We start from the raw sequence: 25,856 nt of genomic DNA, 5'->3' as shown, positions 1-25,856 counted from the left end.
ATCTGTGGTGGCTGGTCCAATAGGGAGGCAGTGGCAGAGCATGCAGGAGATTAAAGTTGCAATTCGTGGCACCTCTTCTTTAAAAAGATCACAGGCTGCTGAGCTGTGAAAGACTCTCCAGCTGAGAAACCAGAAAGCCAGATGGCAGCCTTGACAGCAATGCTGGGGTTAGATCACACAGAGGCCTGACTTGGGCAGAGACAGCTCTTGCAGCGCAGGCTCCTTTCAAAGGGCAGGAAGTTTTCTGTGTGAGTGGCGGGCGGAGGAGGCGGGCAGAAAGCTCCTATCTCTTTGTGACTGTAAAAACATCTGTGCAGCAAGAGGAAACTCCCAGGGGAGCTGCCTTGTGCTAATTGCAAGTAACGGTTGCGGAAGGCACCCTTTGGTCAGATCCTTTGCACACACATGTGCTTTCTCTCGCACAATCCGTCAGAGCACCAATACTCCCTCAAGTCGCTTTTGGATGATGACAGGGTGATCGGTTCTCTTCCTTTATTTTTTAAATACATTTTATTAAAGTTTGAAAAAATAATTGAAAGGTTAATATCAGAGAGCTTTTCATCAAGGATAAAAAAAAACTAAGAAAGAAAAAATTCCAACTCCTCATCTGTCAACTATACGTAGAAAATTATTCAACACAGCCACTCCAAGATAACACCCAACAAATCCACTTTCTATAAACTAATATTACCTTCAGTCCTCAAACCCAGATACAGTGATACCTTGGTTCTCGAACTTAATCCGTTTGACTCCCAAAACCGTTCGAAAGCCAAGGCACGGCTTCTAATTGGCTGCAGGAGCTTCCTGCACTCAAGCGGAAGCCGTGTCGGATGTTCGGCTTCTGAAAAACGTTTGCAAACCTGAAATATACTCGGAGTCGAGAGTGGATTTCATGCTCTTTATTCAGCTCATAGTGGTGAGGAGGAATGGAAGTTCCCCCACAATATCTTCTTTATATACATTATTTACACAATGGGCTGCACGTGATTGGCTAATTCCGGGATTCTCCTGTAGGCCAATCAGGTTGTGGATTCACTTCCACCTGGAGCTGGATTGGGTGGCTCCTGCGGACCAATCATACAGCTGCATTGTTCTAGGACCAATCAGACTACTGCATTCTGAATCCTATTGTTCTAGGACCAATCAGACTGCTGCATTTTGGATCCTATTGTTCTAGGACCAATCATCAGGCTGCTGCATTTTGGATCCTATTGTTCTAGGACCAATCAGACTGCTGCATTTTGGATCCTATTCAACTCAGTACATAACAAAACCGGAACACTTACTTCCGGGTTTGCGGTGTTTGGGGGCCAATTTGTTCAGGAGCCAAGCCATTTGAACACTGTTTCGTGTTCATTTTCTTTTTCACGCAAAAAGTCTATAAGGGGTTTCCAACCTTTAGTAAATGTTGACAATGGTTTACTCTGATTAAAACATCAAGGGTGATCAGTTCTGATGGCTCCTTGAAACATCTTTTTAATTTCGGAAGGCACCAGGAATATTCCCAGGATTGTTGGGGGGCAGAGAGGATGTGCTTTAAAAGTGCATTAGGTGTATCGTGCATACACAGTCCTCATCAACCTTCTTTCTGTACAATAAGAAAACAAAAACCCCCTGCTAAGAGGAAGTGCCCCACTATACTGTAAGGCACCAGCTGCCAATCAACACGACTCTGCACTGTTTCTCAAACGCAGGTTTCAAGGGAACCGCAAAGCTTTAGAGGAAGTCATGTCGCTGACATCCTTTCTCCCAGGGAGAGCATCAGAGCTCACAGGAAGCAGGCCGAGCCAGCCAAGGACCCATCGCCCAGTCCCCCCAGAGGTTCTTCACAATCGTCGGAAGAAGCAGAAGCTCATGAAGACAGCAGGCAAACCGTGTTGGAAAGAGACACCCCCTTGGTGAGTCTATTTCAGCTAGTTGAGGCAGCTGGACTTTGGCATAGCTGTCAACCATCCCTTATTTGGCGGGAAAGTCCCTTATCCCAGCGCCGTGTCCCGCTGCTATCCCTTATTGATGATGTCCCTTAAATTTCCTGGGTTTCAAAGGAAGCAGCTCCTCTCCCTCCCTCCCTGCCAGCCAGGGAGGAGGGAGGCTCCAACTGTGTTGCTTGGCTGCGTTGCTCACCCAAAAAGGAGTCTAAGAACGACTGGGGGGTGGAGCTTGCATGCTTTGTGCTGATCAAATCGGCCACGTTACCTGGGGACTCGCCTTTGCTCAGCGCTTCCCAGCAGAGAGGTGACGGTGGTTTTCCTTGCTGCATCCCCTTTGCCGGGTTGCTGCGCTGCGGGAACCACCGCTTGAGGCTTCATTTGGCTGCTGGTTGACTAAAATCCCTTATTTTGACTGCTGATCCCTTATTTTCGAGGCTGCTAGTCCCTTATTTTCAAATCTGTAAGTTGGCAGCTATGGACTTTGGCCATAGCTGTGCAACACAGACAGGGTCACTCTCAGGGCTGGGGGTGTACAATCCATACCCTTCTCCAAATTCAGGACCAAACTAACTGTACCACAGGGAGATATACTTACTTATCTATTGCAGGAGTGGGGAAAATTTTCCGGTCCGAGGGCCGCTTTCTTTCTAGGCAACGTTCCGAGGGCCACATGCCAAAACTGACCTAGGTCACACATTTATTTGTAGCACATCGCTTTCCCCAAATAATCTTGGCAAATGTGGTTTGTTAAAGGCAATTGGGCATTGTAGCTCTTTGAGGGATGGACTACAGTCCCCAGGAGTCTTTGGGGAAAGCCATGTGAATTAAATGTGTGGCCTGGATGTGGCCTTCCTTGAATCCGGCGTGACTTACTTCTGTGTAAGGAGGCGCAAGATTGCCGAGTCAGGTGACAATGTGAAACAGGGAGTGTTGAAAGGGCTAGAATAATAGGCGCAGGGATACAGGAACTCTTTGTCAGACCCTCAAGCTGTTGTTGGACTCCAACTTCCATCAGCCTCAGCCAGCATTGCCAACAGTCAGAGATGATGGGAGCTGGAGTCCAGGGTGGGGTGGGGGCATTCACTGCTCAAACAAACAAACAAACAAACAAACAAACAGGGAAGTACCATTCGGAAGGTCAGCTGCCTTGTTTCTGTCAGTCAGGATTTGGTTCACAGGCAGAGTCCATTACAGTGGTGCCTCGGGTTACATACGCTTCAGGTTACAGACTCTGCTAACCCAGAAATAGTACTTCAGGTTAAGAACTTTGCTTCAGGATGAGAACAGAAATTGGGCTCCGGTGGCGCGGCAGCAGCAAGAGGCCACATTAGCTAAAGTGGTGCTTCAGGTTAAGAACAGTTTCAGGTTAAGAACGGACCTCTGGAACGAATTAAGTACTTAACCTGAGGTACCACTGTAATAGTAAGAGGACGACAACAACCAAGATGGCTGCCACAGCTGGGCTCACTGAACATAAAAAGACATCCCTCCATTTTCCTTTTCAGTCCCCCTTTGTCAGGCTGAGGAGACTGGATGTCCCACAGGAAGAGGAGCCTTCCCCACCCCGAAACGGGGCAAAGGAGGTAACAAGGGATGCATAACCAGAACAGGGGTCTTTTTTTAAGCAGAGCCATCTGAGGAAATGGCTGCCATCTTCCTCCATACCCCAGAAGCTGCCTTATACTGAGACCACTGATCCACTTAGCTCAGTATCGTCTGCACTGACCGGCAGCAGCTCTTCAGGATTTCAGGCAGGGAATCTCTCCCAGCCATACCTGGAGGACTGGACATGGGACTGTCAGCATCTTATACCGCAGGAGCAAGCAAACCAGAAACTCTTCCATTTAACTGTGTTTCCAATTTTGTCCGAACCGGGGGTGAAAGAATGTTAAACCAGCTTACAACCATGGCCTAATATCCTGGCTTGTTTCCTGCCTGTTACTTCTTGTTTTCCCATTTGGATGAAATGTGAAACTACAGGTTGAGTGGAGAACCTTGGGACTGGATGCGGCCCTCCAGGCCCCTCTGTCAGGCCCTTGGAACTCTCCCCAGCCACACACACCCTCTCTCCATGCAGTGGAGTTAATATTTACATTTGTAGCCCCACCCACTTCTTCTGGCCCCACCTACCACTGGATTGTGGCCTCCGGAAAGTTACTTAGAAATGAAATCGGCCCTTGGTCTGAAAAATGGAAGACTTCCTTGTTTGGTAGCTTGCTTGCTCAGAGGGACAGCGTGTGTGTGATCAAAAGACTCATTCGGATCTCGGCACATGAAGCCGAGATACGATTTTCACAACATGAGCTTTTCCCTCTCTTGCCAGCTGCCTCAACCAAACATCGAGTGGGAAGTGGTGAAAGACAAGAGGGCCCGGCTACAGGTTCTGGAGACCTCTCAGCTGCGAAGCACCAAGGCAAGGCCCCAGATGGAGAGGAGGACAACGGCTAGCTCACAAGGCAGGGTGCAAAACGAGACGTTTGCCCTTGGGCAGCAGAGCAGGGCAGGAATCGATGCCAGGTCCCAGGCACCAACCATGAAGAAGGCCGACTCTTCTAAGTCACAGGCAGGAGCCCCCCAAAAGTGGGCCAAGGTATATTAGAGAATCCCAAAGCATGCTCCAACATACCCCATATATTCACACTAAACTGCTTTAATCTGCGGAACAGGTACTTTCACAAGTGCCATGTAATGTTTATTCTACCCTGGCAAGGAAACAATCCTTTTAGTGGCAGTGCTTACTCTCCAGAACTCCCTGCTGATTGATAGTCCTCAAGCACCTTCGTCGTATTGTTTTTGGTGCTTGCTTAAAACTTTTTATTGTTGTTTGGGCATGTCTAAACATTCCGCACAAAAATAAGCCCGCCGTTCCACACAAAGGCAGGGCAAGAACTGCCACAATGGTGAGGCAATGCAATTAAAAATAAAACTGAAGCAGATTTAGAAACATCTACAAAGCAGTCTTTAGCAAAATCTAAAAATGTGCAGAACAGTCGCAGGCTCCCACAGCTGATAATTTCAAGGTTGCCAGAAACTGTTACACACATTTGTTTTGAAACTTATGGATTTTATCTATATTTTGGTAAATTTTAAGTCTACTTCTTTTTAAAGTTTGATTGTGTTGATATTTTCTTCTGAATATTTCATATTGTTTTGTGCCAACCGCCTAGGGTTTCTTGCTGATTAAGCGGTATATAAATCCGGTTAAATAAAAAAATTGACATGGGGGCAAAAATACGCAGAGTTTGAAATGTATGAGATAGTTGCTTTCTCAGTGGGGTGACAAGAGGGCACCCCCAGACTTGCTATTTTTGGGTGAAATTCAGTCACCTACCAGCAAATTCTGGCTCTACAATTCTAGTTGTTTTGGAGCGCTTGTGCAACAAACCCACTTCCTCAAAAGACCTGACTTTTGGCGACAAGGAAAGCAATAGTGAAAATGCAGTGGGAAATGTGTGGGATTACATTTGCTTTGATACGCTTTCAAACCTCTCCGCAAACAAATCAGAATGAATGCTCATTCAATGAAGGCACATAAATGACTCAGTGGTATAGCCTCAGCCCAGTATACCTGAAGGAGCGCCTCCACCCCCTTTGTTCAGCCCGGACATTGAAGTCTAGCTCTGAGGGCCTTCTGGCAGTTTCCTTTTTTTTAAAAAAAATATATATTTATTAAAGGTTTAAAGATTACAAAAAAAGAAGAAAGAAAAAATGAAAAATTAAATAGAACAAATCAGTACCTTACAATACATAGGAAAGATAAAAAAACAAAAAACAATACAATAAAACAAAAAGAGAAACAAAATCAATTAAAAACACATCCAATATTTCCATATCTTTGTCTTTCATTTACTTGTTTCATCAACCTCCTCACACCTCCCTTTTTTGTATTCTAATTCAATTAGCTGTTTCAGCAAATCCTTTCCATCTTACGCAGTTTTTGTTCTATGATTTATCTTAGCACAATCTAACCTTGAATTTTCCACTTTGACCCATTAACAATCTATTTTTACTTAATTCTTTATAACATTTCTGCTAAAGCCATGTAACTTCATTCCAGCATCCTTCTAACATTCATTAATTTTACAGTATTTCTGTAGATAGACTTTAAATTTTTTCCAATCTTCTTCCACCAACTCTTCTCCCTGGTCTCGGATTCTGCCAGTCATTTCCACCAGTTCCATGTAGTCCATCAACTTCATCTGCCATTCTTCCCGGGTGGGTAAATCTTGTGTCTTCCAATGCTTTGCGATAAGTATTCTTGCTGCTGTTGTAGCATACATAAAGAAAGTTCTATCCTTCCTTGGCACCAATTGGCCGACCATGCCCAGGAGAAAGGCCTCTGGTTTCTTCAAGAAAGTATATTTAAATACCTTTTTCATTTCATTATAAATCATCTCCCAGAAAGTCTTAATCCTTGGGCATGTCCACCAAAGGTGAAAGACTGTACCTTCAGTCTCATTACATTTCCAGCATTTATTATCGGGCAAATGGTAGATTTTTGCAAGCTTGACTGGTGTTATGTACCACCTGTAGATCATTTTCATTAGATTCTCTTTTAAGGCATTACATGCCGTAAACTTCATACCTGTGGTCCATAACTGTTCTCAGTCAGCCATCATAATGTTGTTTCCAACATCTTGTGCCCATTTAATCATAGCAAATTTCACCGTTTCATCCTGCGTATTCCATTTCAACAGCAAGTTATACATTCTTGACAAATTCTTAACTTTGGGATCTAACAATTCTGTTTCCAATTTTGATTTTTCCACCTGGAAGCCTAGTTTTTTGTCCAAATTATATGCCTCCATTATTTGATAATAATGGAGCCAGTCTCGCACTCTATTTTTTAATTTTTCAAAACTCTGCAGTTTTAATCTGTCTCCCTCTTGTTCCAGAATTTCCCAATACTTCGGCCATTTGGCCTCCATATTGAGTTTTTTCTGAGCCTTTGCTTCCATTGGTGACAACCATCTTGGGGTTTTATTTTCTAGCAAATCCTTATATCTTATCCAGACATTAAACAGTGCTTTCCTGACAATATGGTTTTTAAACGCTTTATGTGCTTTAACCTTATCATACCACAGATATGCATGCCAACCAAATACATTGTTGAAACCTTCCAAATCCAACACATCAGTATTTTCAAGAAGCAGCCATTCTCTCAGCCAACAAAAGGCGGCTGATTCATAATAAAGTTTAAGGTCTGGCAGGGCAAATCCACCTCTTTCTTTAGCATCAGTTAATATCTTAAATTTTATTTGAGGCTTCTTGCCCTGCCAGACAAATCTAGAAATGTCTCTCTGCCACTTTTTGAAACAGTCCATTTTGTCCAAAATTTGCAGTGTTTGAAACAAAAACAGCATCCTTGGCAATACGTTCATTTTTATCACAGCAATTCGGCCTAACAGTGATAACTTCAAATTTGACCATATTTCTAGGTCCTTTTTCACTTCAGTCCAACATTTTTCATAGTTGTCCTTAAATAAGTTCACATTCTTAGCAGTCATATTAACCCCTAAATATTTCACTTTCTTAACCAGTGTTAATCCTGTCTCCTTCTGAAACTTATCTCTCTCAATCACAGTTAAATTTTTCTCTAAGACCTTAGTTTTCATCTTGTTCAACTTAAAGCCTGCTACCTGACCAAATTCTTGAATCAGTTCCAGTACTCTTTTAGTACTAGATTCTGGCTCCTGTAAAGTCAATACCAAATCATCAGCAAATGCTTTCAGTTTGTACTGTTTAGCTCCCACTTGTATACCTTCCTTCTGGCAGTTTCCTAACTGCGAGAAGTGAAGCTACAGGGAACCAGGCAGAGGGCCTTCTCAGTAGTGGCACCCTCCCTGTGGAACGCCCTCCCACCAGATGTCAAAGAGAACAACAACTACCAGACTTTTAGAAGACATCTAAAGGCAGCCCTATTTAGGGAAGTTTTTAATATTTGATGTTTTATTGTGTTTTTAATATTCTGTTGGGAGCCACCCAGAGTGGCTGGGGAAACCCCGCCAGATGGGCAGGGAAACCCAGACAGATGGGCAGGAAGACATTCCCTGTCTGAAACGCTGATAGTGGGGTAGGAGAGCTGGAAAAAATGCCAATATATTTATTTCACATCTGGCAACCCATGCGCCCTTTGGTTTCAGATAGTGCATAGGCAGACGGATCAAAAAAGCTCAGGACACAAATTTTCGTGGCCCTCCAGCAGCTATGGTGGCTCATTTACCAAAAGTAATTTATTTAGCGTTAACTCCAAAAGTGTATACTCGATGCTGACCAAACTAAGCCTCCACGAGCAAAATGTACATTGGGCTTAGTTTGGAGATGGCACTAAATAATGTCCTTCTTCCTCTCAACCCCTTTTGTCTTCTCAGCGTCTCCCATATCGGTCTGTTCTCTGTTTCCTTCTTTTCTTTCTTATCCTGGGCTTTGTTTGCTGGTTCACATGGAAACACGGAAACCCTGGCTCCTTCCTGGGGCTGGTGGGATACGAAGCATGGAGATGGAGCAGCTTCCCAAAACTGTGGAATGCGGCGGAGGAGTGCAGTAGTCAGTGCAGGCAAGTAAGGGGCATGCGCATGTAAGGGCTACCAGCTATTATTTTTATTATTAATTCAATTTAGGTACCGCCTTTTATCAGAAGATCCCAGGGTGCGGTGCACAGCATTAAAAACACACTGCAGAACAATTAACAAAGAGATTACATGCACTGCATAAAACAAATGTTGTAGACAATTTTGTTGAAACATGACAGCCTTTTATAAAACACTTTACTGATAATCCTGAAGAACAGCAACTACCGAAATTACAGGCTGGACTTTGGCAAACTTAACTAGATTGATCTGTCCTGGAGAGAGGAGCGGGGCAGATTGTTTTTGTATCCTTCTCTTTCTCTCTTTTGTAATTGTTATGTGGTAAAGGTAAAGGGACCCCTGACCATTAGGTCCAGTCGTGGCCGACTCTGGGGTTGCGGCGCTCATCTCGCTTTATTGGCCGAGGGACCCGACGTACAGCTTTTGGGTCACGTGGCCAGCATGACTAAGCCGCTTCTGGCAAACCAGAGCAGCACATGGAAACGCCATTTACCTTCCCGCCAGAGTGGTACCTATTTATCTACTTGCACTGGTGTGCTTTTGAACTGCTAGGTTGGCAGGAGCAGGGACCAAGCAACGGGAGCTCACTCTGTCGTGGGGATTCGAACCACCGACCTTCTGATCGGCAAGTCCTAGGCTCTGTGGTTTAACCCACAGCGCCACCCGTGTCCCTTAATTGTTATGTATTAGAAATCAATAAAACTATATTTAAAAAGGAAACACTGAAAAAAGGAAAAACGGGCTTTCAGCTGGGGGTGTTGTAGTTCAGGGTTGGGGGAAACCAGGGCAGAACCTCGCCCTCCAAGCCTCTTCGTCTGGCCCTTGGGACTTTTCTCAGGCCGCACCCCTCTCACCATAGCACGGCATGTGGGATGGAAGAGATTCTGAAAAGAAACCCAAAATCCATGGGGTTTGCCAACCTGTCCAACATAGAAAGCACCACTGCATTTCTTTAGACTTCACCTGCTCCCCTCTCTTCTTCCTGGCTTTTTTTTTTTTTTGCATAATTTTTTTTATTAATTTACAACAAAACAAAACATACATAAAATTTTTCACATCCAATTTTCACAAATTGCTTCTTTTCTGGACTTCCTTCAGCTTCTCCGTAAATCATCCATAGTCATTATTTTAAATACGCATTTCGTAATTTATATTGTCATTATTTATACCCTTAATTTCCTTTCTCTTTAGACAATACTTCTTAGTTTTTCACGGTGCTTTTTTAAACCCCTCTAGCGTTATCTGTCCCTCACTTATACTTTCCAGATATTCCACAAATTTCCTCCAGCCCTCGATGAACTTTTGGTCTCTTAGGTATATAATTTTCCCAGTCAATTTATCCAACTCCACATAGTCTAACAGCTTCATTCTCCATTCTTCCACTGTCGCTATTTCCTGTTGTTTCCATTTCTGAGCCAGTAACACTCTTGCTGCAGTCACTGCATATTGGAAAAATTTACAGTCCTTTCTCTTTATCTCATTTCCTAGTATTCCTAATAGAAAGGCTTCAGGTTTCTTTGTAAATGTATATTTTAGAATCTTCTTCAATTCATTGTATATCCTTTCCCAGAAGCCTTTCACTTTCTTACATCCCCACCACATATGATAAAAAGAGCCTTCTTTATCTTTACATTTCCAACACTTATTACATGTCTTATACATTTTTGCTAATTTCACCGGTGTTATATACCATCTATAAAACATTTTCATAACATTCTCTTTTAACGTCATACATGCTGTAAATTTTAGATTTTCTTTCCATAGTTTTTCCCAATCCTCAAATTGTATATTATATCCAACATCTCTGGCCCAGTGTATCATTACCGACTTAACTTCCTCATCTTTCAGATTCCATTCTAACAACAGCTTGTACATTTTGGATAGAATTTTGTAATCATTATTTATTATTTCATTTTTTTTCTTTTTTTTTTAAATAAATTTTATTAGTTTTCATCGAATTGTACATTTCATCCCGAATACAACAAATCATAACTGTTTTGGACTTCCTTCAGCGTCTCTGACAATCATCCATATTTATACCTTTAATACACATTCCCTTCTTCCATATTGCCAATATTCCTCCTTACTCCTAATATTTCTAATAAACAATACTTATTTGTTTTTTACAGTGCCTCTTGAAATCCCGCTAGCGTTGTGTTAACACCACATGTATTTTTCAGATAGTCCACAAATTTTTCCCAGTCCTCAATAAACTTTTGATCTTTACTATATCTAATTTTCCCAGTTAATTTATCAAGTTCTGCATAATCTGTCAATTTTAATCTCCATTCTTCTACCGTCGGTATCTCTTCTTGTTTCCACTTCTGGGCCAACACAATTCTGGCTGCCGTTACTGCGCATTATTTATTATTTCAGTCTGAAATTTTGAATCTTTATCAGCATAACCGCCATCTTTGATATCTTTCCTAAACATTTCATTTATTTGAAAATAATGCAACCAATCATATACATATTGTTTAATTTGTTCATATGGTTTCATTTTCCATTTACCCCCTTCTTTAAATAGCAGTTGACCATATATGATCCAATTGCCTCTCATATTAATTTTCTTTACACTCATGACTTCTAGCGGAGATAACCAGTGTGGTACTTTGGGTTCTAATAGGTTTTTGTACCTATCCCATACTTCAATCAAAGGACCTCTGAAGATGTGGCTCTCAAAACCTTTATGGATTTTCTTTTTCTCATACCATAAATACGCGTGCCACCCGAATCTGTTATCAAACCCCTCTAAATCTAACAGTTCCTTGTTTTCTAATTTTATCCAGTCTTTCAACCAGCAAAGGCAAGATGCCTCATAATATAATTTCAAGTCCGGCAGGGCAAAGCCTCCTCTTTCTTTCGCATCTGTTAATAACTTAAACTGAATTCTCGGCTTTTTGCCCTGCCAAATATATCTTGAAATTGCTCTTTGCCATTCTTTAAAAATCTTGTTTCCCTTAATTATAGGGATAGTCTGGAATAGAAATAACATCTTTGGGAGCACGTTCATCTTAATTGTAGATATCCTACCCCAAAATGACAACTTCATTCTTCCCCACACTTCTAGGTCCTTTCTTATTCCATTCCACACTGGTTCGTAATTGTTCTTGTATAAATCTATATTTTTGGGGGTTACCCATATTCCTAAATATTTCACCTTTCTGACCACCTCTATCTTTGTTTGTTGTTGCATTACTTCAGTTACACTTTGATCCATATTCTTCGCAATCATTTTCGTTTTCTTCTTATTTAATCTAAAACCTGCCACTCTTCCAAATTGTTCAATTTTTTCCAATACTTCTTTTGCTGTGTTCATTGGTTCTTCTATCATTATTACCAAATCATCTGCAAATGCTTTAACTTTATATTCATTTTGGCCAATTGTTACTCCTTTTATTTTCCTATTTTGTCTTATCGAATTCAAAAGAACTTCTAACACCATTATGAATAATAATGGGAAGAGTGGACATCTTTGTCTTGTTCCTGGCTTTAGCCTGGTGTTGGTGGAGAGCATCCCGTCCACTTTGGATTACGAAACGCTGACTCCTCACCATCCAAGCATCTACCAGGCTTGGATGAACCTCCTGGATGGTGCCAACAGCAGTGTGGAGATAGCAGCTTTCTACTTCACCCTACGGGACTCCGATGTTCACGTGGAGGATCCCTCTTCGAAGCAGGTCAGTCGCTAAGATGGGACAATCTCGGTTCCAGTTTTTCTGTTTCTCCTTTTTCCAGGCTTCAGTCCTGTACATTTCCACATCTGTTTGCATTTTTTTAAAAAAGCCATGTGAAAATTAACCAGCATTTTACTGTATGCAATTTTGCCTAACGCACACATTTTTGCAAATCAGTTTCTCCCAATAGAATGCATTTTGTATGTTATTTTCTCTTATAGGTGCATTGTTATGCACCCTTTACCCCAGAATATTATTTTTTGCACGTATTACTTGATAGGAAAACTGCATAGCAAAATTTGGAGAACTGTGTTTGTGTAATGCGGTTTGTGTCGTTTGTGTGAATTAGCTGGACATGCCTTTAAAAGCAAGGTGAATCCAATTTATCCCTCCTGTGTTAGTCCTTGGCAGCTAGTGCTTGAGAGGTAGAACAATGTAAGGATGCATACAATCTTTACAGAGAAAATTATGCATCTTTACTAAATTAGGTAGGGCAGAGGTTTTCAACCTTTTTCTTTTGAGTCCACAGTTCCCTTGACCAACTACATTATTTCTTGACACCTCTGTGGGTCTCAGGAGCCCAGTTAGGTATGTCACCCCTTGCCTGCCGAGCTGGCAGCCTCTCATCCTTTTTTTATGAACACCCCTGTGAACAGTTCCTTCAGCCTCCTCTCCTTGGGAGTCCTCTGGGCAGCAGCCCCTGGTCTCTGAGCTTCCTCTCACCATTCACCTGCAGAGCTTATTAGCCAGGACTGCTGCAATAGGCAGCTGTGCAAACTTTTGGGAGGCAGAGACATACACAACCCTGGCCATCACGTAGGGAGGGTCTGTGGTGGGAGTATACAATCCCCTTGTTTCAAGACTAACATTGTAGAGAAGTGAAAATTTGTATCTATTTTTTGCACCAGCAATACTCCTCCCAGAGGGAGGTGCACCGTTCCTGGAGGTACTGCAATACCAGGTCGATGCATGGAGTGGATGGAGCAAGCCCCTATTCCATCTCCCAGTTCCAAAAATCCATTTAATATATAGTCCTCAAATAGAGGACATATCAGATATTAAACTGATAAGAACAGATACTACACTTGATCTTAGCCAAAAGGCCGAGAAGCGATACCAAAGTCAACAAAAATTAAGCAGGTCTCCTTTCCCGATGGCTTTTGAGGTGATGGTGGGTACTTGGCACCGCAAAGCTCTCACCGCCCCCTCGGAATCAGCACCGTTTCCAATTCCACAAAATATACTCTGATAATGTTTCTGCTTCCGTTGTCCAGCTAAGCAGCCTCTTGATGAACAGTTTAATCTCAAAAATAGTGGATTCTGTCGACCTTGTCCATTTCTCAGCCATCTGTCTTCTTGCTTGATGGCCATTGGTATGCAATCTGCATAAACCCGCCCACTTACCTGTTAGGTGCTGCCTAACTGCAAACTTGCTGCACACCAGCAGAGGTCGCAAAGGTTTCCCTTTGATAGCTTGCTGTTCATTCGAGAGCATCCTGCAAAAACAGCTGTGCAAGCCGAGCAAAGCAGTGCTGCAGAATAAATTTCCCCCTTAAAACATTGAAACACTGTAAAAGGAATTCTTGGCGTGTAATGACTGCAGAAAATCTATCTGGTTCTGCAGACCCTTTGAAGCTATTTCCTAGAAGAGCCACAACCTTTATGTTTACCTGAAGATTTACTTCCTTCTGCCCTTTCAGCTTTGATTTGAGCATGAAATGCACGTACAACTTGGTCACGAGTGTTTAATACCATCCTTTTACTGACTTTCCTTAATTAAATAAATTGCAGGTATCTCTGCCCCCCAAATTAACTCCCTTTGCTTCACGAGATGGAGATGTGAGCATCTCTAGGTTCCATGCATAGCAATGCTGTAGTAAGCGTCTGGTTGTGCTTGTCGTTCTTGCAGGGCAAAGCGGTGTTTGAGTCTCTGCGGGCCTTGCCTTCTCGCGGGGTGAAGCTCAGCATCGCTGTGAACAGCCCCCAGTCTTCCCAGTACGACACAGATGAATTGGCCCGCCACGGTAAGGCGTCACGTAGAACAGGGTTTTTTGTACTACCTGGAAACCTTTCAACATTCAACTGTTAGCCAGCTAAGGCTGTTGTATGCATTATTATACCATGAAAGCACACTCATTCCCTCAAAGAATTCTGGGTAAGGGTCAGTGGGGATTGTAACTCTTGTGAGGAGTAGAGTGCCCAGAATTCTTTGAGGGGGAGAATGTACAGTAAGCCCGCAACTTCTGCTCATTGAACTTGTGCACATTCAGCTTTATGCTCTTGACCAAAATAATAATAATAATAATAATAATAATAATAATAATAATAATAATAATAATAAATAAGGCAGACAGGCATCCAGGAGAAAGGACTTTGGCACCCACCATTGAACCAAGTGTGATTTTACTACAGTGGTACCTTGGGTTACATACGCTTCAGGTTACAGACACTTCAGGTTACAGACTCCGCAAACCCAGAAATAGTACCTCAGGTTAAGAGCTTTGTTTCAGGATGAGAACAGAAATCGTGCTCTGGCGGCGCAGCGGCAGCGGGAGGCCCCATTAGCTAAAGTGGTGCTTCAGGTTAAGAACAGTTTCAGATTAAGAACAGAACTCTGGAACAAATTAAGTACTTAACCCAAGGTACCACTGTATATGCAATTTTGGCTTTCGGTGCAATCCCCAGAACCCCCATGTAAATTGTGGGCTTACTGTACTTTGAATATGTTTTATGTTGGAGTTAGGTATGTACGTGTGCATGTAGTGTATATATTCAGAGCTGTAAGAAGGGTCCCTCCGGAGGGCCATCTGGCAGAGTCCTCTTTCTCTCTGGCCTTCCTCATAGCCCATTACCTTCCCCGATGCTTTTCTTCGGGGGGGGGGTGCCAATACTTCATATTCTTGAGTACCCCCAGAAAAAAAGCACTGACTTCCCTTTCTCTTTGGTTAATGGCTGATCTCCCAGGTGATTTCCTGAACACAGGAAGCTGGTGGGGCCTGTGTTTTAACACTTTGCTAAATCTGAAAGGGAGAGAATCTGTATTCCCAAGCGTGAAGGCTAGAAGCTTGCTGAATTCTGAACACTCAGTTCTGTCCTTGGTGGCAGAATATACATAGACTTTGGATGCGTGTGGTGTGTAATGGCATCAGCTCAGTGGGTTTGCTTTTGGTAACTGGAGTAGCACAGGGACTGAGCTACAAGTAAAATAGTCCTTCGTTTGAATCTCACTTCATAGTGAGGCTACATAGACTTAAATGAGCCATTCTCCCTCATCTTCAGCCTTGTCTTTCCAGTACAGGAGTAATACTGGGGTTGCAATGAAGGGGGCAGAGGCAAATCCAGGGGGGATAATTCCAAAGGCTCAGTGGTAGAGCATCTGCTTTGCATTCAGAAGGTCCTAGGTTCAATCCTCAGCATCCCCAGGTATGGAGGTGACTGGGAGAGTCTCCCTGCCTGAAATCCCAGTAAGCTGGTCAGTGTACACCAGGGGTCGGCAACGTGCGGACCATGGGCCAGAAGCAGCCCACGAAGACCGGTTTACCGGCCCACGAGCTGCCCCTGAACCAAGCCACCCACTTGGCGAGTCCCCTGCACGCTGCACTAAACTGGCGCAGCATGCTGCGGGGACTTGCCAAGCGACACCGGAAATCGCGTCTGCGCATGCGCAGATACCGGAAATCATGTCTGCGCATGCGCAGATACCGGAAATCATGTCTGCGCATGTCTAGGTGCCAGAAATCGCTTCTGCGCAGGTGCGATTTTCAGCATCTGGGCATGCACAGAAGTGATTTCTGGCACCGCAGACATGCGCAGACGCAATTTCCGGCGTCGTGCTGCGCCAGTCTGGCCCACAGACAATCTCCGTGGAAGCGATCCAGCCCATGGCCGGTAAACCTTGCTGACCCCTGGTGTACACACTGCTGAGTTAGGTGGACCAGTGTCATGATATGGTGTAATGCGCCATTCCTGTGTTTCAATAATGCAACCTCGCAGGGCTGTCGTAAGGATTACAAAAAGCTGAATGCACGTGACGCACCATATAAGCGATGGCGACACAAAGGCCTCTTAACATCATTAGGATCATTCCAATGGGGAAATGGAAGGCGTTAAATTCTTGCCCCTTCCTCCCGCAGGTGCAGATGTGCGGTACGTGGACATGAAGAACCTGACGGGAGGCATCTTGCACACCAAGCTATGGGTGGTGGATCAGAAGCACATCTTTGTGGGCAGCGCCAACATGGACTGGCGCTCCCTCACTCAGGTACGTCTGGGCGTCATGGGTGGAACTAGTTCAAGAGCATGGGCAGGGGACGGCTGCGCATTAGAAGCATCTGAGGATGTGCTCTGGGGATTGTCAAAGGGGTAGACACACTCACAACCCACAAAACAATTGTCAGGGTCAGGCACTCTGTTGGGCCCACGCTTTTGCCCATCAGACCTGGGGGTGGGGGGGGGCTGGCTTTCTTGCTAGCAGTGGCAGAAGCCATCAACAGTTCCTGAGCAATGCTGGGGGTGCTTCAAGACCCCTGGGAGCTATGGACCCAGTTCTGTGCAACTCTCTCCTGGCTGAGATCAGGTAGGTCCTTTCTCCCTGTTGAACTTCAGGCGCTTGGTGAGAAGACTTTAAAAAAACAAAAAACCTCTCCGCAGGTATTAGAAATACGTATTCTGATTTTATTTTTTATTGTATCAATTTCACAAATTTATATACTGTATCACTCGATTATAATAAAACCTCAAAGCTGTTAACAAAAATAAGAAAAGAATAAAACTCAGTACAAAACAGCTAATAATAACAATTAGAAACAGTTAGAAAATGAAAATTAACATTCTAACTGTCTGGATAGGCTTGCCTAAACGAAAATATATTTTAGCAAGTGCCAAAAAGGGCACAGTGAAGGTGCCTGCTTTATGGTTAAGTTTAACAGGTTCTTTGTTGTCCTGTTTGTTAATTTGAGGGACTGTGGTGCCATATAGCACATAAATAATTGAAATATAACAATGATGATTAACATTTTAAATTGCTACAATGCCCCAGAGCAATACTGCACCAGGGGCATAGTGGGTAATTAAAATGGCCGCTGGATTCAGCTGCTTGGTACTTCTCAGAGCATTGGTCCATGGGGGAGGCAATTTAAAGAGGTGGCCCAGGGCAGGTGTCTGCGAAGAGCCCCACCTGATTTCTAGTGCTGATGCTGGCTCTACAGTTCATAGAGCATTTTTGTCAAACAGGTGCAGGTCGATACAACTTGAGAAAATAAAAAATGTTCAAGGTGCAATGTGGGGCGGGCCGGTGAGGGGTGTACCCTGAGGGCCAGGCAGAGGGGCCTTGTTTTGTCCTTAAGCCCAAGTCTCCCCATACCTCGGGGCTTAGCCTAGACAGACAGACAAATCTCCTAAGGTCCTGCTCACCTTGTTCCTTCTATCTTACAGGTTAAAGAGCTGGGCGCTGTGCTGTACAACTGCAGCTGCCTAGCTAGGGACCTAGACCGAATCTTTGCCATATATCGCATCCTGGGGAAAGATGGGGCCTCCATCCCACCCAAGTGGCCGGCGGACCTGGCTGCCAAGTCTGGCCTGACTCATCCCCTGAAGCTGCAGCTGAATGGCACCGGCGGTCAGCTGTATCTGTCTGTAAGTTGGGGCAGGGTGGAGAATATTTTTCGACCCACAGGCTGGATTTCCACACTGGGTGGATGACAGATGTGACTCTTCCCTTTGCACAGTAGGCTACATTCCGGCCTATCAGGGATCCCAGGACCCTCAGCCTCACTGGCCTACACCCACAAAGTAGCTGTGTCTGTATTTCTTTCTTCTTTTTCTGCCACCAGTTATCCCCAAATTCTTTGAAACTTCCTAGTAACGTTAGTCTTGGAACCGTCAGAGACAGGATGAACTTGAACTGGGTTTATTATTAAAACTGACCCACATACAGGGCACTCAGAGGTGGTGGTTAGCAGTTTCTGTAGACTTGAGAGCCTCTGCTACTAACACAAACCTCCAGGTGGCTTTTTCCCTCAAACAAAATTTCCTGTTCCTCCACGCCAGCCAATTACTTCCAACCCTCCCTTCTCCAACTGCCTCTTTTTACAGTTAAAAGTCATCAGTCAGAGGTTAGAATTACTTATATTATTGCATTTATACTCCACCAAAGAGCCCGAGGCAGCATGCATGGTTTTATCCTCACAATTTCCCTGTGAGGTAAAGTTAGGCCAAGGGGCATTGACTGGCCCAAGTTAATCCAGTGAGCTTCATGGCTGAGGGTTAGATTTGAACCCAAGTCTCCCGGGTCCTAGTCGGACAACTCTAACCATTACACCACACCACCAGGCGGGAGTATTACGAGAACAACTCCCTATCCATTTTCTTCAAACCACGTATCATTTTAACACTTCTGCCAGGTTCTACTGTCCCTTTCTTGATTTTTCCGAAACTAAACAGCCTCAAATGCTGTATGTTGCTCAGGCCCCTTGATTTGCCCCCTCCTCCTCTTTTGCCCCCTTCGAAGCTCTCTGATTTTGTGGTTCCAGAGCTCTCCACCGGCCCTCTGCTCCGCAGGCAGAACCTCTGATCTCACCGCCATTTTGAGCACCATCGAGGATGCTGAAGACTTTGTCTACATTGCTGTGATGGACTATGAGCCCCAGTGCACATTCTGCAAACCAAAGAGGTAGGGCGAAAAGGGACCGAAAAGGCACATAAAAATCTGAACCTAATAAGTGATAAAGGCATAAGGGGAAGGGGCCACAGCTCAGCGGTGGAGCACCTGCTTTTAATGCAGAATGCCACAGATTCATAGAACGGTCAAGTTGGAAGGGATCATCTGGTCCAACCCCCTGCAATGCAGGAATACGCAGCTGCCCTATATGGGGATCGAACCTGCATCATTGGCATTTTCAGCACCGTTCTGTAATGAAATGAGCAATCCAGTTGATAATATCTCCAGGCAGGCTGGGAGCACCCCCTGCCTGAAAACCTGCAGAGCTGCTACCAGTCAGTGTAGACAATACTGAGCTAGATGGACCAGTTTGGTCTGACCCCTTATAAGGCATCTTCCTGTTTTCCTAAAGCTAAAGTTCGTCATGCCTATTCCCTTCAATGGGTCTACCCTGAGTGGAACTTGCCCTGGACACAAGCTTATTGTATTTTAGTATTTTGTTGGAAGCCGTCCAGAGTGGCTGGGGAAACCCAGCCAGATGGGCGGGGTATAAATAAATTATTATTATTATTATTATTATTATTATTATTATTATTATTAAGCTTTAGAGTGGCATATATCTGCTCTGGAATTCAGATGTTAATGGAAAATGGCCCGTTAGGACTGTCTTCACACACCATACATCTAAAGCCCATTCTCTGTCCCCCAAGAATCCTGGGAACTGTAGATTGTTAAGGGTGCTGGGAATTGTAGCTCTCTGTGGGGTAAACTATAGTTTACAATGAATTCTTTGGGGGGGGGGAATCATGGGCTTTCAATGTATGGTGCGTATGCAGCCTTAGCCGCTTTGTAGGGCCACCACCAGCTTTGGGTTTCCAGGGACTAAAGGACTCCCCGTTCCTTATATAATAATGCTGTTGCGCTTGGCTTGGCACTCCTAGGTTCTGGCCGGTCATTGATGACGCTCTGCGCACTGCGGCCTGCGAAAGGCGGGTGAAGGTGCGTCTCCTCATCAGCTGCTGGAAACACTCGCATCCCGCCATGTTCGTCTTCCTGGATTCGCTCAGAGTGCTCAGCTACGAACCTCTGCATTGCCCCATTGAAGTGGTGAGTCTGGGAACCAGAGAGAACAAGCAGACAGGCCTGCTTGGATGCAAGCTGTTTGGCGCCCTTAGGTGCTACCTCCACTGTCAGAGTCGGCAAGCTTGCAAATGACAGTGACTGGGAACTGCAGGAGGGGAGAATTACTGTTTGGCTCAGATCTTGCTTGTGGGCTTCCTGCAGGCATCTGGTCGGCAGCTGTGAGAATAAAAAGGTTGCCTGGAGGAGCCCTGGGAAGGGTCCTAGTCCGAAGCTCTAACCCAGAGCTTGCCAAACAGCTGGGTTTCCAGCTGTTTTTGGACTACAATTCCCATCATCCCTGACCACTGGTCCTGCTAGCTAGAGATGATGGGAGTTGTAGTCCAGCAACAGCTGGAGCCCCAAGTTTGTGGAAATTCTGTTCTAACTGCTACACCGCAATGGGCTCCACTCTCTTAACGGTGTTAGTCAGGTTCAGAAAGCTGCAGGAATCCAATTCAGAATCTGGAGTGCCAGAATTATAGGAACGTAGAACTTGGGAAGTGAAGGTTTGAACTCAAGCCTCTTGGGCAGGGGTCAGCAAACTTTTTCAGCAGGGGGCCGGTCCACTGTCCCTCAGACCTTGTGGGGGGCCAGACTATTTTTTTTGGGGGGGGAATGAATGAATTCCTATGCCCCACAAATAACCCAGAGATGCATTTTAAATAAAAGCACACACTCTACTCATGTAAAAATACGCTGATTCCCGGACCGTCCATGGGCCGGATTTAGAAGGTGATTGGGCTGGATCCGGCCCCCGGGCCTTAGTCTGCCTACCCATGCTCTTGGGCTTAGCCCAACGCTCTAACCTCCACACTAGGTGTGAGGAACCTTTGGCCCTCCGGATGCTGCTGAACTACAACTCCCATCATTCCTGGCAAATTGGCCTTGTTTGCTGGAACTGATGGGTGTTGTAGTTCAGCAGCATGCAGAGACTCAGAAGGCTCATTGCACCAAACAGTACCTACCCAATTAGGCCAGTTTGGGTGGGAAGTGAACAGGCCTTACCTCTGGCTCCTGGTGGGGTGCAGAACCAGAGGAGGCATCTCCCACTAGTGGTAGCAGTAGGCAACTTTTTCTCCTTTCAGAAACTCTTTGTCGTTCCCTCGGAGGGAGAGCAGCCACCGATCCCTTATGCGCACGTCAATCACAACAAGTACATGGTGACCGACAGAATCGCCTACATTGGTAAGTAGACCTTGTCTGCGTTTTATGGCTCTGTCCCTAACAGTTCCATGATGGGGCGGCCAGGGCTTCCACTTAGCTGTCCTTTGAAGTCCCTTCCAGCTGTGATGATTCTAAGCTACCACAGTGGTCCCTCGGTTTTCAAACGTCTCTGTTGACAAACGTTTCGGAAACCGAACAGCAAAAACCTGGAAATGAATGCTTCCATTTTCGAACATGCCTCGGAAGTTGAATGACTTCTGCTGTGTGTTTCTCAATTTTCTCAGTGAAATTTGCAGACCGCCATTTGCACCTTGGTTTTCAAATGTTTCGGAACTCAAACGGTCTTCCGGAAAGGATTACGTTCAAGAACCGAGGTGCCACTGTATCTATTTTGCTTTGGGGGCAGGGCAGGGAGGGGCTGGAGCATCTCACCTTAGTGCCATGAAAGCAAAGATGCATTTGGCATAATGTGAAGTTTGATCCTCCTTCTGTGGCCTCGCCTTGCTCTGCTGTTCTGCCTCTCAGGGCCCCCATCCTTGCCCTTCTCTGCTTCCCTGAGTAGGAGGAAGTCAAAGGGGCAGTTTTAGAAGGTCCCCTTCCTTGTCAGAGAGTTTAAAGGTGCCTTTGGTGGCAAACTGTTGCTGTACCTCAAGGCTGTAGAAGTTCAGATCTGTGGACCCCAATGTCCACTGTTATTATGAATTAGATTTATTAGTTACTTCTTCCCAAGGGTCTCCAATCATGACTATTATTGTTGTTTATTAAATTTGTATACCTCCCTATACCCGCAGGTCTCACAATCACAATATAAAATCACAAAATACATAATAAAAACAAAAACACAAACAACCCAATAATCCCACCCCCCTAATACATTTCAAAAGGACATTGGATGTCAATCAGCCAAAGGCAACTTGACCCAGCCCATGAATGTCCCCAAAGCCACCTCCTAGCCTGATTCCTCCCCTTTGGATTTTTCAGCCACCCAAGCGCCCAGGAAGTCCCTAATCTGCTGTGCATTTGTGTGTGTGTGTTTCCCTCTTCGCCAGGTACCTCCAACTGGTCTGAAGATTACTTCACCCGCACTGCAGGCGTGGGTCTGGTCGTCAACCAGAGCGAGGCCTCTGCAGGAACCCCGGGACAAACCCTGCGCCAGCAGCTGGAGAAAGTGTTTATCCGGGACTGGGACTCTCCCTACGTTCAGCCGCTCAGCAAACACTGGGAATGTTCGAGGAAGTGACGGCAGAGGGTGGACCACTCCACTCCTTGCCTGGAAACAGGTTCAGGGCTCGGCCTCGCTCTGACCCCTTGACCTGGAAACACTCCTTTCAACATCCTGCAGTTTAGAAGCTCTTGCCTTGGTGCCCCTGCTCCTGTGCTTGCGTCCCGGAGGAATCTGGCCAGCAGGCGATGTTGGGGGTGGGGGGAAAGGAAGTGGGACTCTTTGGGTCATCAGTCTGACCCAGAGAGGTTGCTTCTGAAACTCCTAAGCAGCCGCTCATTCTGTTGGCACAAGTGAGGAACAGCTACAGCTGCTTGGCCACCAGAGATGGAGCGCTCTTGCGCATGCCTAGGGAACCTGTGGCCTTCCATATGTTGCTTAACTCCCATCATCCTCAGCACAGCCAACTCACTGCAAGGGATGATGGGAGTTGGAGTCCAGCAACATCTCAACAGGTTCCTCACTTCCCCACTGTAGGGTGGGACGAGCTGCAGCTAAGAGCAGAAATGTGAACTCAGGGTGGGAGGAGTAGGGCAGGAAGGGGGTTGTAGCTGCCGCCCAGCTCCCTGTTTACACCAAGGATGGGGGAGCCTGCAGTTGCCCACCTCCCATGTTGATGGACTTCACCACCCTGATCGTTGACCGTGCCAATGGGAGTTGGAGTCCAGCAAAATCTGGAGGGCCGCCAGTTGGCCACCCTTGCTTTACAGGAGGAGTGGGGGGGACCCTGGTCCTGGGGGCCAAATGCGACCCTCTGGACATCTCTGTTGGGCCCACCCACTCCCCAGGTGGCATCCCTCCCTGGCCCTGCTCTCAGGCCTTTCCCCCAGGAATTGTGGCTCCATGGTGATAATGCATCTTGGTGGCCTGGGTGGAGGATGGAGAGGCATGTGCCTGGAACACAGCCTAGTTCCCGTATTTTTCGCTCTATAAGACGCACCCTTTCCCTCCTGAAAAGTAAGGGGAAATGTGTGTGCATCTTATGGAGCGAATGCAGGCTGCGCAGCTATCCCAGAAGCCAGAACAGTGAGAGGGATCACTGCACTCCCTCTCGCTGTTCTAGCTTCTGGCTTAGCCGCACGCAGCCTCTTCAGGGCAGCGGGGAGCCTTCATCCCGCTGCCCTGAAGAGGCTGCGCAGCTATCCCAGAAGTCATACAGGCTCTGCGCAGTGCTCCCTTTAAAGAATTGTTTTTTCTTACATACCCCGTCTAAAAACTAGGTGTGTCTTATCGTCGGGTGCATCTTATGGAGCGAAAAATACGGTATGAGTATCAGAGGCTGGCCCATTAGGGCAAATGGGGCAACCTCAACTTGCCCTCACCTACCTGCCTGCCTTCTTACTTAAGGCTAGTCCAGGGAACGGCCCTGCCTATCATCTTCCTCCTGTGTAGCCTCAGTGTTGTAAAACTCAGCAGGGAGGAAGATGAGGATGTGACTAAACTGGAATGGTGGGTTCAAGCTGTGACATTGGTTCTGGCTTCACTGTTGGGCTCCTTTGCCTTCCACCTCCCCAGTCCCAATGGGCACCAGCCACCGCTCTGGACAAAGCTAAGAGCCACATCTGTCTCTCCAACCACTTTTTTTACAGCCCGCCCCCCATTCACCACTGGCCCGTGGCCCCAAGAAGGCAATGTGTAAATGCCCCTACCAGCCTGGCTTTACAGAGACGGATGTTTACATTCCAATATTTCTTTTCGTTTGTTTGCTAGCTTGCCAAAGTTTTCCAGTTGCCCAGTTGGCAGAGAATGGCGCTGCCTTCTGCCTCGCTCTCTCCTTGCTGCTTGACCCGAACAAGGTCACATCTGTACCCTCCGTCTAAAGCAGGTGTAGGCAAACTCGGCCCTCCAGATGTTTTGGGACTACAATTCCCATCATCCCTGACCACTGGTCCTGTTAGCTAGGGATGATGGGAGTTGTAGTCCCGAAACATCTGGAGGGCTGAGTTTGCCTATGCCTGGTCTAAAGCATTCTCTTAGTCGTGGCTTCCCCCACAGAATCTTGGAAATTGTGGTTTATTAGGTTTCGCTCATCAGCTCTTAGAACACTTTATGAACTACACTTCCCAAGATTCTTTGCGGGAGGCATACCTGTTAAAGCGGTATGAGAGTACCCTGGAATGTACTGGAGCATTTGAAATAGGTGTAGATAAGCTCTGAAGGGAGGGGAGTGCTGGGACTCAAGTAAGATGATTAGCTGCCTTCCTGCAGGTGTTTTTATTCTAGGGGCATGGCTGTGTATGTGTGTGCATCTTTCAAAGATATATCTTAGCAGTGCAGCTATGTACAGGTTTGCTAAAGGGATGATGATATTGCTTTTTTATGTTGTATATCCCCTATAAGGGAAGAGGATCAGCAGGGAAATCAATTAAAAATCAGAAAATGGGTAAATCAGCCAGAAGTCAGATATCAGCTGGAAATAAATGATGAGGCAGGGAAATCAGCTGGAAATTAGAAATCAGTATGATAGGGAAAGGGTCCTCAGGTAGATTTATTTTGGGGGGAAATTAACTCAGGGAGCATGTTTGAGTTGGGGAGTTATGTGCCTTAAGCTGCAATCTTGTATATGTCTACTCAGAAGTAAGTCCCACTGAGTTCACTAGAACTCCCATGAAAATTGCTGTGGAATTGCAGCCTAAATTTATATGAGCTTTAAGCAGTGAGTGAGACAGTTCACCCTCTTTGGGGATAGGGAAATGCTTGGGGTTGGGTTGGGGCTGGAGTTGCATTCTTAGCAGAATTTATTTTTGATATTACAAGTGTTTTTAATAAAGAAGTCAAATTTTGTTTGTGTCTTTTCATTGACTGCACACCCAACCAGTTTTTAAATTCTCAATATAATCTAAAGAGTGCAAGCCATGCTTCTGGTTCTTTATGGAGTACAAGAAGACAGGTCTCTGCCCTGGGGAGCTTACAGTATAAAATGTGAGGCAGAGGTAAGGGACAGAAGTGGAGGCAGGAATAAATAGGGAAGCAGTATGCTGGGTGTGGAGATCATTTGGGCCCTCCAGCCATTGCTGAACTACAGCTCCCATCAGCCTCAGCAAGCATGGCCAATGGCCAGGGATGATGGGAGTTGTAGTCTAGCAACATCTGGAGGGCCAGAGTTTCTGATACTGTACCTGCTGCCCTGGACTCCTTTGGGAGGAAGGGCAGGATACAAATGTAATAAATAATATGCAGTGACCTGTTTATTGAGCATTCATCCTGGTGCATTTGCAAGGAGGCTAGACAACGTTCATTCTGATTTGTTGACAGAAGGTAGTATAACAGCAGGGCACAGGGAGTTTAGGGAATTGTGCCAAAGCTCCATAGAAAAGGTAGGTTTTGAGGAGGAATTTGAAGGAAGTGCTTTGGTCTTTGCCAGCTGAGATGTATATTGCTAGGACCCACCCCATTCTTGTAGGATTGCAATTTGTTTTAAACTGTGTTTAACATTTTGTTTTAAATTGTTCTGACCTGCCCTGGGATGGTACGATGAAGGGCGGGTAATAA

At 45.4% G+C, this 25,856-nt stretch overlaps 2 protein-coding genes and 1 non-coding gene across 4 annotated transcripts in view; 1 reads left to right on the top strand and 2 right to left on the bottom strand.

The window, feature by feature from the left end:
* The window catches only part of LOC128404383 (5'-3' exonuclease PLD3-like), a 30,663-nt gene extending 5,944 nt beyond the window's left edge, over window positions 1–24,719 (top strand). Inside the window, exons 3-14 of one of the 2 annotated variants that reach the window (XM_053369931.1) lie at window positions 1,695–1,898; window positions 3,437–3,514; window positions 4,255–4,521; window positions 8,303–8,487; window positions 12,018–12,201; window positions 14,108–14,222; window positions 16,332–16,459; window positions 17,632–17,832; window positions 18,729–18,868; window positions 19,798–19,963; window positions 21,064–21,163; window positions 22,192–24,719. In XM_053369931.1, coding sequence (XP_053225906.1) covers window positions 1,695–1,898; window positions 3,437–3,514; window positions 4,255–4,521; window positions 8,303–8,487; window positions 12,018–12,201; window positions 14,108–14,222; window positions 16,332–16,459; window positions 17,632–17,832; window positions 18,729–18,868; window positions 19,798–19,963; window positions 21,064–21,163; window positions 22,192–22,382 — 1,959 coding nt within the window. In that variant the 3' untranslated portion in view covers window positions 22,383–24,719. The remainder of the gene's footprint in view (window positions 1–1,694; window positions 1,899–3,436; window positions 3,515–4,254; window positions 4,522–8,302; window positions 8,488–12,017; window positions 12,202–14,107; window positions 14,223–16,331; window positions 16,460–17,631; window positions 17,833–18,728; window positions 18,869–19,797; window positions 19,964–21,063; window positions 21,164–22,191) is intronic. The other variant, XM_053369932.1, reaches the window with a different exon arrangement.
* The window catches only part of ZBTB3 (zinc finger and BTB domain containing 3), a 223,094-nt gene that overhangs the window by 11,973 nt on the left and 185,265 nt on the right, over window positions 1–25,856 (bottom strand). The window lies entirely within an intron of this gene.
* LOC128404513 (U2 spliceosomal RNA) lies at window positions 13,123–13,313 on the bottom strand. Its single transcript, XR_008328115.1, has one exon. It is a non-coding gene; the product is annotated as a U2 spliceosomal RNA (small nuclear RNA).

Source organism: Podarcis raffonei, chromosome 16, assembly GCF_027172205.1.
Source record: "Podarcis raffonei isolate rPodRaf1 chromosome 16, rPodRaf1.pri, whole genome shotgun sequence".
In the NCBI taxonomy this organism is placed as follows: Eukaryota; Metazoa; Chordata; class Lepidosauria; order Squamata; family Lacertidae; genus Podarcis; species Podarcis raffonei.
Note: the sequence above shows the minus strand (reverse complement) of the source record. Positions and strands in the feature narration are given on the sequence as shown.